Source organism: Myotis yumanensis, unplaced genomic scaffold (assembly GCF_028538775.1).
Source record: "Myotis yumanensis isolate MYYU_CA2020_CCGP unplaced genomic scaffold, mMyoYum1.0.hap1 SCAF_4, whole genome shotgun sequence".
In the NCBI taxonomy this organism is placed as follows: Eukaryota; Metazoa; Chordata; class Mammalia; order Chiroptera; family Vespertilionidae; genus Myotis; species Myotis yumanensis.
The window spans coordinates 109,958,046-109,973,611 of NW_027223755.1; the positions used below are offsets into that span (position 1 = coordinate 109,958,046).

General features: G+C 48.8%; 1 protein-coding gene and 1 pseudogene across 1 annotated transcript; both read left to right on the forward strand.

The window, feature by feature from the left end:
* Positions 1-891: 891 nt before the first annotated feature.
* On the forward strand, positions 892-1,612 carry LOC139008354 (tropomyosin alpha-3 chain pseudogene; annotated as a pseudogene).
* Positions 1,613-5,287: 3,675 nt separating this feature from the next.
* On the forward strand, positions 5,288-15,539 carry NDUFAB1 (NADH:ubiquinone oxidoreductase subunit AB1). Its single transcript, XM_070413671.1, has 5 exons — positions 5,288-5,479; positions 11,514-11,636; positions 12,642-12,729; positions 14,291-14,390; positions 15,377-15,539. The coding sequence occupies exons 1-4, from the start codon at positions 5,318-5,320 to the stop codon at positions 14,380-14,382; spliced, it is 465 nt and encodes a 154-aa protein (XP_070269772.1). The 5' UTR covers positions 5,288-5,317; the 3' UTR covers positions 14,383-14,390; positions 15,377-15,539.
* The last annotated feature ends 27 nt before the right edge of the window (positions 15,540-15,566 follow it).

Here is a 15,566-nt window from a genome sequence, read left to right on the forward strand (position 1 = left end):
GAGTGTCATAAGGTCAAGCCTAATTATGCTAAGACGTCTGTGCCCTCCAAGCTGGGACTTGTTTGTGGCTCTGCCAACAGGTCAGTCCAAGGCTTAACCCTATAGCCGCTCCTTACATCTCACCCTTTTTTAATTTTTAAGCTACCATAATGAAAGTAAAACTTAAACATCAAGAACAAAACTCTGGCTATTAAAACAATGCCAATGCAAAACCCAAACTACAGACATGTTAACATTTTAAAACTTGAACATCAAGAACAAAACAATGCCAATGCAACACAGCAATGAGAGAGAAATCACACGACAGTAACATTTTCTACTAAATGAAAGTTTCTTTTGCTGATTTACTCAGAGTCCTCGGACTTGGCTGCGCAAGGCTTTGCAGAAGACTGGCAGTTAACCAATGCTAGCATAGCCAGAAACATGATTGAGGGAGTAGCTTCCACATCTTGCTTTTCTACCATCTGCTGGGCCTCAGTTGTTAACTTCTTCAGCTGACCCCATGTTGGCACTTCAGTCCCTTGGTTAGCCTTCCTTTTCTTCTTTTTTCTGCTTTGCTGTCATCGGGGCAACTCTCAGTCTTTTGAACGAAGGGACAAGGAGCTTCTCTGGGTCCTTTGTGGTGACACACATAACTCTCTGGTACCCAAGTTGGCTGCACTGCTCCTTCTGGAAAGATACAAACACAACCTCTGCCCCACATCATTACTAGATCTGGTAAAACTCTTGTCTGGTTTGTGCATCCTTCCATCGGGCTACCCCGGCAGAGACTGTTGCACTGGAGGTCCATTGTCTTTCGGCTGCTGTGCAACTCTCTGCATTGTAATTCAAAAAATTTAACACAGGGGAGGAGGCAGGAAACCAAACTCGAGCAGGAGCTGGGTGGGCACCATGCCTGGGATCTCCACCATTGAGCCGGTGAAACGCGAGATCCAGGTGCTGCAGCCGCAGCCGATGGTGCCAAAGAGAGGGCCGAGCGCCTCCAGCGGGAAGTGGAGGGAGAAAGGCAGGCTCGGGAACAGGCTGAGGCTGAGGTGGTTGAAGAGGAGCTGGACTGTGCTCAGGAGTGCCTGGCCACTGCCCTGCAAAAGCTGGAGGAAGCTGAGAAAGCTGCCAATGAGAGCGAGAGAGGTATGAAGGTTATTGAAAACCGAGCTTCAAAAGATGAAGAAAAGCTGGAACTCCAGGAAATCCCACTCAAAGAAGCTCAGCACATTGCAGAAGAGGCAGATAGAAAGTATGAAGAAGTGGCCCGTAAGCTGGTGATTACTGAGGGAGACTGGGAACGCACAGGGGAACGAGCTGAGCTGGCAGAGTCCCGTTGCGGAGAGATGGATGAGCAGAGGAGACTGATGGGCCAGAACCTGCCGTGCCTGAGTGCTGCTGAAGAAAAGTATCCTCAAAAAGAAGACAAATATGAGGAAGAGATTAAGATTCTTACTGATAAACTCAAGGAGGCAGAGACCCGTGCTGAGTTTGCTGCGAGATCGGTAGCCAAGCTGGAAAAGACAGTTGATGATTTGGAAGATAAACTGAAATGCACCAAAGAGGAACACAAAGAGGTACACAAAGGAGGCTGGACCTGACTCTGCTGGACCTGAGTGACATGTAGAGCCACCCGTCCTACCCTGCCGCCGCTCCTCTCTCTGACCCTGACTCCGCCTGAGGCCAGCCTGCTTGAAGCTGACCTTTAACTGAAAGGCTGCTTTCTCCTTTCACTGCCTCCCACCGCTCCACCTGTGTCTTTTTCACCAAATTGTCTCTCCCTCCCCTCAGAGATTTTGATAGGGCTGAGCACCTTTGGGAACAACATTTAAGGGAATGTGAGCACAATGCAGTGTCTTTAAAAGCATGTTGTGATGTACATATTTTGTAATTGCCTTTTTTGTTGTTGATGTGGCAACCATTTGTAAAACATTCTAAATAATTCCACAGTTCTCAAGCAGCAGTCTAATCCCTTTCTCACTTGTAGAAGGTAATTTTTCAGCTTAATCCATATTGCCCTCTCCATAGAGGAGGGGAAAAGGTATGGGCCTGCCTTACTGGGATCCACATAGAGCCCAGAGAACGACTCCACTGTGGGGAATCATTGCTTTGTGCAGAGTACTAGCCAAATTGAAAGGGTGGTTCCAGGAGGAGTTAGCCCCCCCAAAAAAAGTGATGTTTACGTTTCAGCTTTTAAGGCATCTTTAGGCAATTCATTTTTTTCATCAGAAGTGACCAAATTAAAATGGTGAGACCTCTCTGTCAGAGACCAAATTCTTGTCCCATCTCTGCCCTTTCCCCAGTGGTTCACAAAATGGATCATGTGCCACTTATATTGAAGTGACCAGTTACTTGCTCTCCTGCCTCCTTGAAAGAAAGAAAATTATGTTTTTGCCACTGATGTGGCCAAACGAAACTCATCTCATTACCCTCCTCTGGGTCTGAAGCTGCCATCTCTGAAAGTGCCGTCTCATTGTGCTTTGTACCAGTTAGTGCTGGAGAAATCTTGAATAGTTTATGTACAAAACTTTTAAAATTTTGTATTACTTTGAAACTTTGCTTCTTTGGGGTTGGGACACACTGGTCACCCCGTCTGGCTGTGAGAGCTCACTACAGTCTGGGCTGGCAGTGTGCTGATCTTTAAGTTTCTTTCCCTACCTAATGCCCCGTTTTTAGTGAGGTCTGTTAGGTGCGCATCCTGCAGCTTATTGGCTTAAAATGTCCTCTCCTTTGGTGTGGAACCTGTGGCCTTGTTTTTAGGCCAGGAGAAACTGGCATGTTTATGGGCTCAGAGGAGAGAAGAACAAAAGTGAGAAAGAAGATGTCGGGGAGAAGAGATAACTGAGGTACATGGTCCCAAGGGAACAGAAGGGGCTGAGACAATATGCAAATGGGCTGGAAGGAGGGAGGGATAGCTGCTGGGGAGTGGGTGACGTGTGCAGGGAGTTGACATAGTTTATGCTTCTATCTCCTTTGATGGGAGCGCCACCGAGAAGCAACAGTGTCCCCTCTTAAATCTTCCCAGCTGTAAGGACTTGATCTCCATCTTAATATTGAACCTTTTACCCACAGATTATGGAGGCTGACATTTTCTCTTTGCTGAAGGGGGAGTAGCTCTCCCAAAATACATCATTTAAATAAGAGGTGATTTATTGTTTGACCGAAGGATTCCATGGAACACAAATATAAATGGGTCATATGAAGAGAGGGTCTCAACTGAGTAAGCCATCAGGCTCTCCCTGAGTTTTCCTCGTGTTAATGCTACACGTCACCATCACGGGTCTGGCCCATGGGTCTGGCCCAAAGTGTGGCCTGGAAGGCATGATCCGAGGCTGGTGTGTCGCTGGTGATTTGCACAGACCTTATGGGCCCTGGTCCTTGGTCTCCATTCTGGTTTTTGGTGCCAATCAGTTTTCTGCAGAAATGGGAGGCTGCCACTCAAAATGGAGCTTGCCATTTAGTCACTGACCATCCCAAAGGGGTGTTACAATTGCTCTTCCAATTGCATAATAGGCAGTGGGATGGAGGTGATTGAGTCAGGGTGCAGGAGAAGCCTGGCATCGATTGCTAGCACTGCCATAGAACTCTGATTGGCATCACCAACAGCATGATGGTTCCTGAGGTTGTTTTCCTCCTGATTGGTTAAATCAAATATACCTCCTAAGAAAGGCCTTCAGGGACCACCTACCTAAAGTCACACACCTCCTGTACTCCCTCACTATTGTTCTTCCTTGTATTTATCACAGCTTCCTGGAGTTGTTTATTTGTGGGGGGCGGGGGGCGGGGCGGGTAATTGTTATTTGTTTATTGTTCATCTTCCCACTGGAATGTAAACTCTATGGGAATAGACTGCCTGTCTGGCTTGCTCAGTGCTGTAACCTCTACAACTAGCACATCGCAGATATTCAGTTTTTTAGTGAACACATAAATAGAAATATTTTACAACAGTGGGATCATATTATGCATTCTTTTTTTATATATTTTGACTGATTTTTAGGAAGAGAGGAAGGGAAAGGGAGAGAGAGAAACATCGATGTGGAAGTGTATCATTGATCAGCCTGGCCAGTGTAGCTCAGCAATTGAGTATCAACCTATGAACCAAAAGATCACTGATTCAATTGCTGGTTAGGGCACATGCCCAGGTTTCAGGTTCAACCCCCAGTAGGGGATGTGCAGGAGGCAGCCGATCAATGTATCTCTGTCATTGATGTTTCTCTCTCTCTCTCTCTATCCCTCTTGCTTCCTCTCTATATATATAATCAATAAACATATATTTTTAAAAATTGATCAGCTGCCTCCTATACATCCCTATCAGGGATTGAGTCTTCAACCTGGGCATGTGCCCTGACAGGAATTTGGTCCATGGGACAGTTCCCAACCAACTGAGCCACCTGGCCAGGATTCCCGGGTTTTTTTTTAATCCTTAGCCAAGGACATGCTTAGAGAGAGGAGAGAGAGAGAGAGAGAGAGAGAGAGAGAGAGAGAGAGAGAGAAAGAAAGAAAGAAAGAAAGAAAGAAAGAAAGAAAGAAAGAAAGAAAGAAAGAAAGAAAGGAAGGAAGGAAGAAAGACATCAATCAGTTGCCTCCCGTAGGTGCCCTGACCAGGGATCCAACCCAAAACCCTGGTATGTGCCCTGATGGGAATCAACCCACCACTTTCTGGTGTGTGGGACCACACTCCAACCAACTGAGCCACCCTGGCCAAGGCTATTTTACTTAAATTTAATAAAAATAAAAGAAACATGGAAAATTGAAAGCATTGTTAGATTGTTCGTCCAGGCCGGATCCACAGTTTGGAGTTATAGGTTTGGATTTCAGTATCTTTGAAATCCCTGCTAAGAAATGTGAGCAAATTAGCATAAACTTCCTCCATGAACCCACTTCTGTGAACTATATTATTTATACATTGTTTAACATGTACATAATTTTTATTGTAATTCCCACACTTATTGGTCTTACATATTTAAATCGACTCATTTTCACATTCTTATTTTATACTGTTTTGCGATATTAAATAGTTGTAATTTCTATGGAAGAATCGCGGCATCAAAACTTTTAAATAAATGTGTTTCGGAACATCCAGAGAGTAGGTGGAAGTAAGTTCCTTCCTGTGTCAATGATTGTGCTTAGGAATTCTGGTTGTAGTCCTGGCCCTGCCTCGGGGCTGGAATGTCTGGGCCAGCGCCCCGAGGGTGCAGTGCCGCCAGGGGCCGCCAGGGGCCGCCACCGCCGGGTGGGGCTCTGCAGCGCCGCTCTGTGCGTCGCCCGCGCCCAACCGGAGGGGGAACTAGACCCGCGAGCGCAGCGCAGTGCAAGCTGGGTCGGCGTAGCCATGGCGGCTCGTGTCCTTTCCTCCTGTGTCCGCCGCCTGCCCGCGGCCTTGGCGTCGCTGCCCCGGCTTCCCACGCTGGCCGCCGCCCGGCCGCTCAGCACCACGGTGCGCCCCGCGGGGACCCAGTCGAGGCCCAGGGTTCCGGGCTCGGCGCTCGCGCAGGTGACTCGCGGTGACTTTGCTGGGCTCGGCAGGGGTCAGGGCCTGGGCCGGGGGCGGGGTTGGGACCCGGGCGGCGGGGCCGCGCTGGCCTAGCGGGGCCGGGCATTTGGCTGGCTCCCCGCTCCCAGCGCTCCTGGCGGACGGTGCTCGAGTCACCCTGCGGGAGGCCGTGCGACCTCGTGGCAGCCCTGGGTTCGAATGTCGCCGCCCTTAGGGGGACGTGGGACGGGGGCCCTCGCCGCCGCTGCCTGTGGAGCGGCCTGGGGGCGTAGGGAGGACCGGCGGGCGAGCTCGCGGCGGCCGGCGGCAGCTTCTGGGGGGGATCTAAGGCGCGGGAGCGGAGGGGAACCACGTTGCCCGACAGCCGCCCAGGGCCGCTCTCCCCGATTGTCCCTCTGGCTCCTGCCAGGTCCTGGGCCTCCTGGAAACAAGGGTCGGGAGCAGGGAGCATCTAGCTTTTATGTGATGGAACCTCTAGGGTGAGATCCCTCGCTCCCTCCACCCCCAGGTCTGATTTCCCTTTGGGAGGAGGTCCTGCACGGGTTTTTGCTCGAGCTCTCCGGGTGCCTGAAGCGCACAAGGTTAAAAACCATTGTCTGACGGTGGATAGACTCCCAAGGTCAAGCTGGAAACCCCTTGTCGAGCTCCCGAACCTCGCTGTAACGGTGCTTTCAACCTTGACTAAAATGTCGGGATAAAACCTAAGGCTGCCCGGGGCCAAATCAGTCGGAATTCATAGGCTTGGGCGCCGGCGGCAAGGGATCATTCTGTGCAGCCAGGGTTGAGATTTACTGACACTAGCAGATTATTCACAGGACATTGTCCCATTGCCTGAACTGGGAGTTAAATTAAGGGGTAAGAGCAGAATGTGGAGGGGCTGAGTGTGTGTTCCTGAGCCGACTTCAGTCTGCCCAGAGCTAAGCAATTGCCCCTGTCCTCAGAGCGCTGACACTCGCGTGATTGTGCGTGCAGGTCGCCTACATATGGATTCTGGGAAAGGGCTGAGAAGCAGAAAGGAGGGAGAGACAGAGAGAAACATCAGTGTGAGAGGGACACATTGATTGGTTGCCTCCCACATGCACCCCAACCAGGGCCAGGGATCAAACCTGCAACCCATGTATGTGCCCTTGACCGGGATCAAACCCTTGGCCCGCCGACGTGCAGGCTGGCGCCCTAACCACTGAGCACACCAGCCGGGCCCGGCCTTGAAGATGTTCCGTTACCTGTGCTTGGTTTACATGTACGCAGAGGAGCTGTTTTGACTGAGTGCTCCCATTCAAGCACCTTATATTCTTTGTGGATTGAAGTGGAGAGTAAGTAATGGTTCATGTTCATGCACAGGTGCTGAGGGAAAGCTATGTGCCTGCCAGGCCTATGCCAGCCGGTCAGGGATATGAGATGGCTCCTAAGAAAGACATTATTAGTTCAGGTCCTCATTGGATACTTGGCAGCCCTTATGTTAAACCTGCCAGCTCATCCCTGCTCCCCAGCTCCCCGGGCTGTTCTCACACATTCCCCTTGGCCGGGCCCTTCGCTCTTCTCCCAATGGATACTTTGTCTGCCTCGCCTAAACCTTACACGTTGGTAAAGTCCAGCGATCTCTTACCGCACGCTCTCCCTGGACTGTCTCGTGGTTTCTGTTATGACCAGTCACCCCAAGTCCCCACCTCCATTCTGTGTTCATCCCATCTGGATGGTTGCTCCTTCCACCCCTCCCCTGCTGTTGGTTTTTCCTCCTCAGAATTCACCCACTGCTGATCTCAGAGCAACCAGTCACTCACAGTATCCTTTTTCCCTTAAAAAAAAGGGGCGGGGGCGCTAAAGCCGCTTTCCTGGGTGTAAAAAGATAAGACTTAGAAATAGAAGGTCAGAGAACAAGGGTAGTAGTCTAAAATGGAGCCCACAAGTCTGACATTTGACCCCGGCAGGCTCTGGATCTACACTCGCAGCCAGAGCACAAAGCATTTCCAGGGACTTCTGTGGGATGCGGTACCCACATGAAGACAAAGCCTGGTGCAGGGACAACTTGACTGTTCTTAGTACCAGAACCACATGACATGGGTGACAGCAATGGGCTCAGGACTGTGGTCTGGCCACATTTTCATTCCCCAGTAAGACAAACCTATTCTGTCTTCCTCGAGGCTCTGCAGCCCTGGCCCCTGCCTCATACCAGAGCCTGCGCTGGTGTGCCACCTTCCCCTAGGGCTCCAGCAATTGGAACTAGTTCCTCCCACAGGCACTACACTTTCATGCCGCCTTTCCTTTTCTTGGCCTACCCTTCCCGCCTTGAATAATCTTTTGTCCTTTTAACTCCAAGTCCCTTCCCTTCCTCTCAGTGAATGGCAACTTTTGTTGCTGAAGCAGCCTATCAGTACCTTTGCTATGGCTCTTGTCTCTTTGTTTTTAATGTTTTTTATTGATTTTTAGAGAGGGAGAGAGAATCATTGATGTGAGAGAGAAACACTCGGTGCCTCCCACATGAACCCCGACCTGGGGTGGAACCCACACCTGAGCATGTGCCCTGACCGGGCATCGAACCAGCAACTTTTTGGCACAAAAGGTTGACACTCAGCCAACTGAGCCACACCGGCCAGAGCTCGTCTCATTTTATTACAGCTGAGATGATCTGTGTGGATGCTTCTCTGAAAATCGAGGTCATGTCTTTATTGTGGTCATTCCAGCCCATAGCACAGTGCACAGCACACAAGGTAGAGCTTGCAAGGCGGCTGAGTCGTGTAAATAAAGGGAAAGCATTGCCACATGTGAGGACAGTTGTGTGTACAGTGCGGACGCCAGAAGGACTAAACCCCAGTGAGCATGGTCTCCAAGGCAGGGTGCAGGGCATGTGGGGCTGAGGAAGAGCCTATTGCACCCTTAAGGCCGCCCCCAGGATGCCTGTGCAGGGAGAGGCCTCAGCTGAGGTGGAAGACAGCAGGCATGTTGTGAAGGCGCCATAGGGCCCTGAGGAGTGTGGATGTTCTGTCTAGGTCAGGGAGTGAACATTAAACAAGGTTTGTTGCAGGGATGAGTGAGACCCCCCCAGCCAGCCATGTGGGGTGGCCGAGTGAGTAAATACAATGGACGGTGGGAAGAGTGGAGACGGGCCTGGTCTGTGAGCAAGCATTTTGCAGACAGAGGGTGAGGAGGTCATTTCCAAACGGGGCTCTGGGGTGTGTGCTGCCGGCTGGAATTGTGCGGGCAGTTGGCAGGTGGCCTTCAAAGCCGCCTCCTCCGGTTCCTTCTGAGTTTCCCTCCGAGCTGGGCCCCAGTGGAGAGAAGATGGGTTCTGATGGGAACTAACCAGGCTCGATCATTTCTGCTGTTCCAGAGGGTAGTCCCTCCTTTCCTGCAAACAGTGCCTTCTCTGATGGCTGCGGGAGAAAGTTTCTGTTAAATAGAATTGTTAAGAGTACATCTTGAGGAAGAACAGTTAACATCAGAAACAACACGTATATCTTTTGTTTTAAACAGTGGAGACCCAGCAAGCAGGAGCAGTAAGCCCTCCAGGAGGTGGGTGATAGTACTGTGTATCTCCTAGTATGTGAGAACCAGAAGAATTGATGTGAGGGAGGGAAGTGCTTGTGGCAGCACTATAGTCTGACCTGATAAGAAATAACCTAAGGGGAGGCATGGGAGGAAGCAGGAGCAGTGCTTTAGGGCTACTACCCAGAGCCTCACACTGGCAGGGCAGCAGCATCACCCAGTCCTGTGGGGCGCCCTGCAGAGCACACTCCCTGTGTGCATGCCCAGCATCATCTCACTGATGCCTCCCAACAGTCCTGTGAGCTTGGCATATTGTTTATCCCATCTTACAGGTAAGGAAACAGGCATAGAAAGATTAGTAATGCCCAGCCAGTGTGCCTCAGTGGTTGAACATCAACCCATAAACCAAGAGGTCACTGGTTCGATTCCCGGTCAGGGCACATGCCTGGAGTTGCAGGCTGAATCCCCAGTAGGAGGCATACAAGCAGCAGCTAATTGATGTTTCTCTCTCATCGATGTTTTCATCTCTATCTCTCTCCTTTTTCTCTCTAAAAAAATCAATAAAAACATTAAAAAAAAAAAAAAAAAGGTTAGTAAGAGCAAGCTAGTGCAGTCTCATTCTAGGGCCTGAGCTCTTGCCCATCTGCCTCTGCTGAGCCCACTGTAGCTGCCCACTTGACATTGGCATGAGGCCACTTTAATTTCATTTAACCACATAGTGCCCAGCTGGCCTCTGCAGGCACTTGCCCTGCTGTCAGGACAGTGCTGACCCCTAGTGGGCCACATGGGGAGCTGTGTACAAACACCCCTTTCTCTGTCCCTTAACTCAGCAGTAATCCCACCTCCCACCACGCCTTGATCTGCACGGACAAAGCCTCCACTAGTCCTTCCTCAAGGTCTTGTCTGTCATTACCTCTGTTCGCTCATTCCTCCTCCCTCTTTCTTTAGTCCTTTCTGCTGCTTCATTTTATCTGTGGCTTGGAAACCTCTTCTAGTCGTTAAGGCCTGGTGACATTCCCACATCAGACACCTCCTTAACCCGTGCTGTCATTGGAAAGGGAGGGAGACTGGATTCAGACAAAAAAGAGCAAGTGCTCTGACAGTACCCAGAAGTACTCTAGGAAAACAGCTCGCTCATTAGACCTCATTTTAGTGCCTGGGTTCTTCTGTTTGGTTGATTAATAAGTGCTCATACAGAGGTGTGTGCTGGTTTGGTTCACTTGGTGGTGTTTTTTATCACAATTTTTCATGGGCCTTTGTCTCAGGCACCTGAGCCCCAACAAGCAAAACCTATTTTCTATGGGAAACGCCCTAAGAACTCCAAACCGCAGTATGAAGATCAGTTTTAGAAGGTGAACAAACCAGTTCAGATTAGGGACTTCCATAGCCAGCAAAACTATCCACCTGTTTTGTTTTGCTCTGCGCTGTACCTGCCACAGCTTTACACCCGCTGACGGGTGAGCTGGCGCTCTTCTCACGTGCGGTGAAGAAGCTGGAGCTCTTCGCACATGCAGGAGTCCCGTCCGGACCCTAGCACCCAGGTGACTAAACAGGTGGCCAGCAGAGAGATTTGAGAAGAAGTGGTGGTCCTCCATCCTGTCAGAGATCACAAAGGCTGGTGGTGGGGCTGCAGGGGAACAGACTGGACTGTGAGGACGGGCAGGCTCTTCCTCTCCTTCAGCTTGGGAGCCAGGCCGCCGGTCAGTGTGGCCCTCGGTGTGAGCTGCTCAGTCCCGTGGCAGCTCCTTTCCCTGTGGGTTATTGTGACGGGTGTGCCCATTAGAGGTGCAGGGACTCACTGGCAGTGGCTGCTGTAGATGCACGAGAAGTCAGGCTCTTCTGCAGACCTTGGACGATTTCAGTCTCACTGAACAGGACCAATGTCCAAAGCCAGTCCTGGCTGAGGGGAAGGTAGGCCTGCTGCTGCTGCTGCTGACCGCCTAGGGCAGTGGTTGGCAAACTGCGGCTCGAGAGCCACATGCGGCTCTTTGGCCCCTTGAGTGTGGCTCTTCCACAAAATACCACGTGCGGGCACGCACGTACAGTGCGATTGAAACTTCGTGGCCCATGCACAGAAGTCGGTATTTTGTGGAAGAGCCACACTTAAGGGGCCAAAGAGCCGCATGTGGCTCGCGAGCCGCAGTTTGCCAACCACTGGCCTAGGGCATCAGGGTACCCAGCAGGGACCTGGTGTGGCCTGGGGGCCACACTTAGAATCAGATGGTGGGTCTCTAGAGCCCTAAGTGCTTTGTGGAAAATACCCAATACAGGCCAGTGCATTTTCTGGGAGGCATTTTATTTTGTAATCTACTTTTATTGATTTCAGAGAGGAAGGGAGGAGAGATAGAAACATCAATTGTGAGAGAATCATTAACCGGCTGCCTCCTGCATGCCCCGCACTGGGGAGTGAGCCTGCAACCCAGGCCTGTGCCCTGATCAGGAATCGAACCGTGACCTCCTGGCTCCTAAGTCACCGCTCAACCATTGAGCCACACCAGCGGGGCACTTGAGGCATTTTAGGCTCAATGTTTCCTTCCTGCCCTTGCCCTAGGTGCCAGGCAGAGTCACACAGCTGTGCCGCCAGTATAGTGACGCGCCCCCGCTGACGTTAGAGGGGATCAAGGACCGCGTTCTTTATGTCTTGAAACTCTATGACAAGATTGACCCAGAAAAGGTAATGGGTGTGGTTTACATGTTCTTTTCTTTACATGCGTACTTAATCACGTGATAGAAAATGCAGGCGTCCAGACAGACATGCAGTAAAAAGTCTTTCTGCTCAGTCCCGTTCCCCTCTGGGAGGCAGCAGTGATTCCCAAAGATACTGAGCGTGTGTGCAGGGCAGTAACACATGCACATGTATGTTGTATGTGCTGCGTGGTCTGTATCTCCCACCCTTTTAAAAGAACACAGTGGTAAGTGTACTGTAAACACCGTTATGCACCTTTCTGAACCTTTGGAGTTTTTCTCATAGCGACACAAAATTTCCTCTTTAATGATTGAATCTGTTGTGTGAGGATAGTGTGGTTTTGGAGGGTTTTTTTGTTTTTTGAGATACAACTGACACATACCATATTAGTTTCAGTTATTTGTTATATATATTATGAATTAATCACCACAATAAGTCTAGTTAACGTTCATCATCACACAGTTGCAGAAAGGTTTTTTCTTGTGACGAGGACTTTTAAGACCTAGTCTCTTAACTTTCAAATGTGCAGGACAGTATTACTCACTCAGGTCACCACGCTGTACATGACCCCAGGCCAGCGGTTGGATGTGGGAGTTGAAGAACTCTTCCCGGTGATCTGGAGGTCTGAATTAAGGGCAGGTGGTGATACACACCATCTTAGGTCACTTCTAAGGTGTAGTGTCTTAGTTGTTAATCAGGCAGCAAGAAAAACCAAATCCCGAGTGTCGTGCAGAGCAATGAACAAAGATCTTACTATGTAAAGTGAAATTCATCATTAGCTTTTTATATATTGTTAACCAATTTAAAACAGGTTGAAAAAGTTGACATGTAAAGCACACCAAGTGTATGTCGGCCACGTTAGAGGTATGTTAGTTATGGTTCCTCCCTTTTAAAAATAACCTTCTGTGTCATGATTAACACTGTACCACTCAGTTATCTAGTGAAGCAAAAGCTCTCAGACTGAATTTTGTGTTTGGTGTCCCCTTCTTGCAGCTCTCAGTAAATTCCCATTTCATGAAAGACCTGGGCTTAGACAGTTTGGACCAAGTGGAGATTATCATGGCCATGGAGGACGAATTCGGTAACGCTCACTGGCTGAATCGTGGGTCTCCATGTTGTGATGTGTGTGTGAGATTTTAGAGGGAGAGAAACATCAATTTGATGTTCCACTTCTTTATTCATTTATTGTTTGACTCTGGCATGTGCCCTGGCGGGATGTAACCCTAAACCTTGATGTAGCAGAATGACACTTTTTTTTAAAAGTCTTTTTTGTTTGTTTTTTGTTTATATTTTTATTGATTTTTTAGAGAGGGAGGGGAAGAGAAACAGTGATGAGAATCATTGATTGGCTGCCTCCTGCACGCCCCCTACTGGGGATCGAGCCCGCAACCCGGGCATGTACCCTTGACCAGAATTGAACCTGGGACCCTTCAGTCCACAGGCCAACACTCTATCCACTGAGCCAAATGGGCCAGGGCTCGGGATGACACTCTTAACCACTGAGCAACCCGACTAGAGCCCATAGAGTGATTCTTGATTTGGGTGGGTTAAAGTGAAAGAACATTAGGAGTCTGAATTGGGATTTGAATCGATACATAAATAGAAACAGTAGGCCCCCCCTTCACATGCACGCTTGTGCACGCCTGCGCCATGGTTTCCAGCGATGTCGCCTGTGCATGCTCCAGGCTATTCTGGTTTGGGACAGTTAGTTGTGCAAATGAGACCATTCAAGGTTCTACAACTAATTTGGGTGATGAATTGCCTGAATAGAAGCCAAGGGACTTGTGTGCCATCCCACAGAGCAGAGCTTAGTAGATTCCTCACAGATTATGCTAACTAGAGGCATGGTGTCTGTTGAGGGAGGGTAGGGTGGAATTTCTTTGGGGGTAATGAAATATTCTAAAATTGGATAATGGTAATGGTTACACAACCTTGTGATTATGCTAAAAACCGTTGAATTTTATACTTTTCAATGGGTGAATTTTCTATTATGTGAATTATAACTTTTTAAAGAGAACCAACCATTTTACCCAATACAATATACACACTGTCTAGACCAGGGGTAGGCAAACTTTTTGACTTGAGGGCCACAATGGGTTCTTAAACTGGACCGGAGGGCCGGAACAAAAGCATGGATGGAGTGTTTGTGTGAACTAATATAGATTCAAAGTAAACATCATTACATAAAAGGGTACGGTCTTTTTTTTTTTTTTTTTTTAAGTTTTATTCATTTCAGATGGGCCGGATCCGGCCGGCGGGCCGTAGTTTGCCCACGGCTGGTCTAGACATAACTGGGTCACAACTTGAATGGACTCAGGGTTGCTGGCAACTTGATATACTTGAGGGTGTTAGGGAGGTATTGGTGCTTTCATGTGTAAAGGATTTGCTTTTGGCCCAGCAGCCATGGCTCAATGGTTGAGTGTCAGCCTGTGAACCAGGAAGTCACGGTTCGATTCCCCATGGGGGCACATGCCCGGGTTGCGGGCTCAATCCCCAATGGGGGGCATGCGAGGAGGCAGCCAATCAATGATTCTCATCATTGGTGTTTCTCTCTCTCCCTCTCTGAAATCAATAAAAATATATTAAATAAATAAAGGATTTGCTCTTTCTACTCTCATGCATGTTGTACATTTTACTTTTAGGGTTTGAAATTCCTGATATAGATGCGGAGAAATTGATGTGTCCACAAGAAATTGTAGATTACATTGCAGATAAGAAGGATGTATATGAATAAAGTATCAGGTAAATAATTTTACTAGAATGATGTTCTCCAATAGGCTTAATCTCTGTGGGGTTTTTCAATAAAGTAAGACTCAGGAAGAAAAGGAGGATGGAAATGCCTGACAGGTTTTACTGGTTATAAAATGCAGGCCCTGTGGTTATCTGCCACTCCAAGGCACCAGCCTTAGTGACCTAATCTTTATCCTCGAGGGGGGTTGAGAGCACTTAATTCCTGGACAGACTCCCTAGGGTAGTAAGCCCTCCTAGCACGATCTTGTAGAAAATACTAACAAATTAACCAAGAAGCAGAGACCGCTACCTCCCACGGCAGCCTAGGCCGGGCCTAACTGTCCAGAAGTTGGGATGGCCTTAGCTGTTGGCTGTTAAGAGACCTCATGGGCAAGAAGACAGGCTCTGGAGTCGCACCTGTTTGTTGTCAGTTCTGTCACGCTCTAAGTCTGGTGGTCGTATGCAGGCTATCTAGCCTGTGTGAGCCTCCAGTTTCCCATATGTCCAATGGGGATAAAGGTAGGACCTACCTGGGATTTTTGTGAAGGTAAAATTCAGTGGTGTATGCAAATTTAGCTGTTATTTGGGCTCTAGGATAATCAAGTGGTGAGACTTGTTAACACTTGGAGTGCGGGTGAATTTCCCGCCAAAATATAAGATGGCTCTGTCTTTTGGTTTTGTTCCATCCACCAAAAGGGTGGATTACAAACAAATATTTGGTAATACGCAGTTACAATCGGCCCGAGTTTACACGTTTCCCGCACTCCACCGCAAATCTATATGAACCGAGTTAAAGACGGCTCCCGCGGAGTACGCGCAATTCACGCGAGCCGACTTAACTCGTTTCCCACACTCCAAGTGTTAAATAAAGCCTTGCATCGGTGCCTCTAACTTCAGGTACTCTGGATGTAACACCTCAAAGATCTTCACGTAAAGTTGGTAACAGCACACCAAAAGAAATACTGCACTTATTGTGGCACTTACTGTGTCTTTTCCAGACCCCTTTTCTTCACCAAGAAGATAGAGGCGAGTGTCTGGCCGAGAGAACCAGTTTTGGCATCATTGCTGACATCAACAGAGCAATTCTGTTTAAACTTGTATTTAAATTGTCTAAGTTTTTGTGCCCTTTGAAAATAAATCTATAAAGCAATATTTTTGTCAGTCTTTAGTTTTTCAGTGATGTCTATA

Bases quoted from the DNA above. Each gene is read 5' to 3' on its own strand.
- NDUFAB1 (XM_070413671.1), top strand. From the start codon at position 5,318: ATGGCGGCTCGTGTCCTTTCCTCCTGTGTCCGCCGCCTGCCCGCGGCC. The intron at 5,480-11,513 runs GTGACTCGCGGT...CCCTTGCCCTAG, and splicing joins CGGGCTCGGCGCTCGCGCAG to GTGCCAGGCAGAGTCACACA. The intron at 11,637-12,641 runs GTAATGGGTGTG...CCCTTCTTGCAG, and splicing joins ACAAGATTGACCCAGAAAAG to CTCTCAGTAAATTCCCATTT.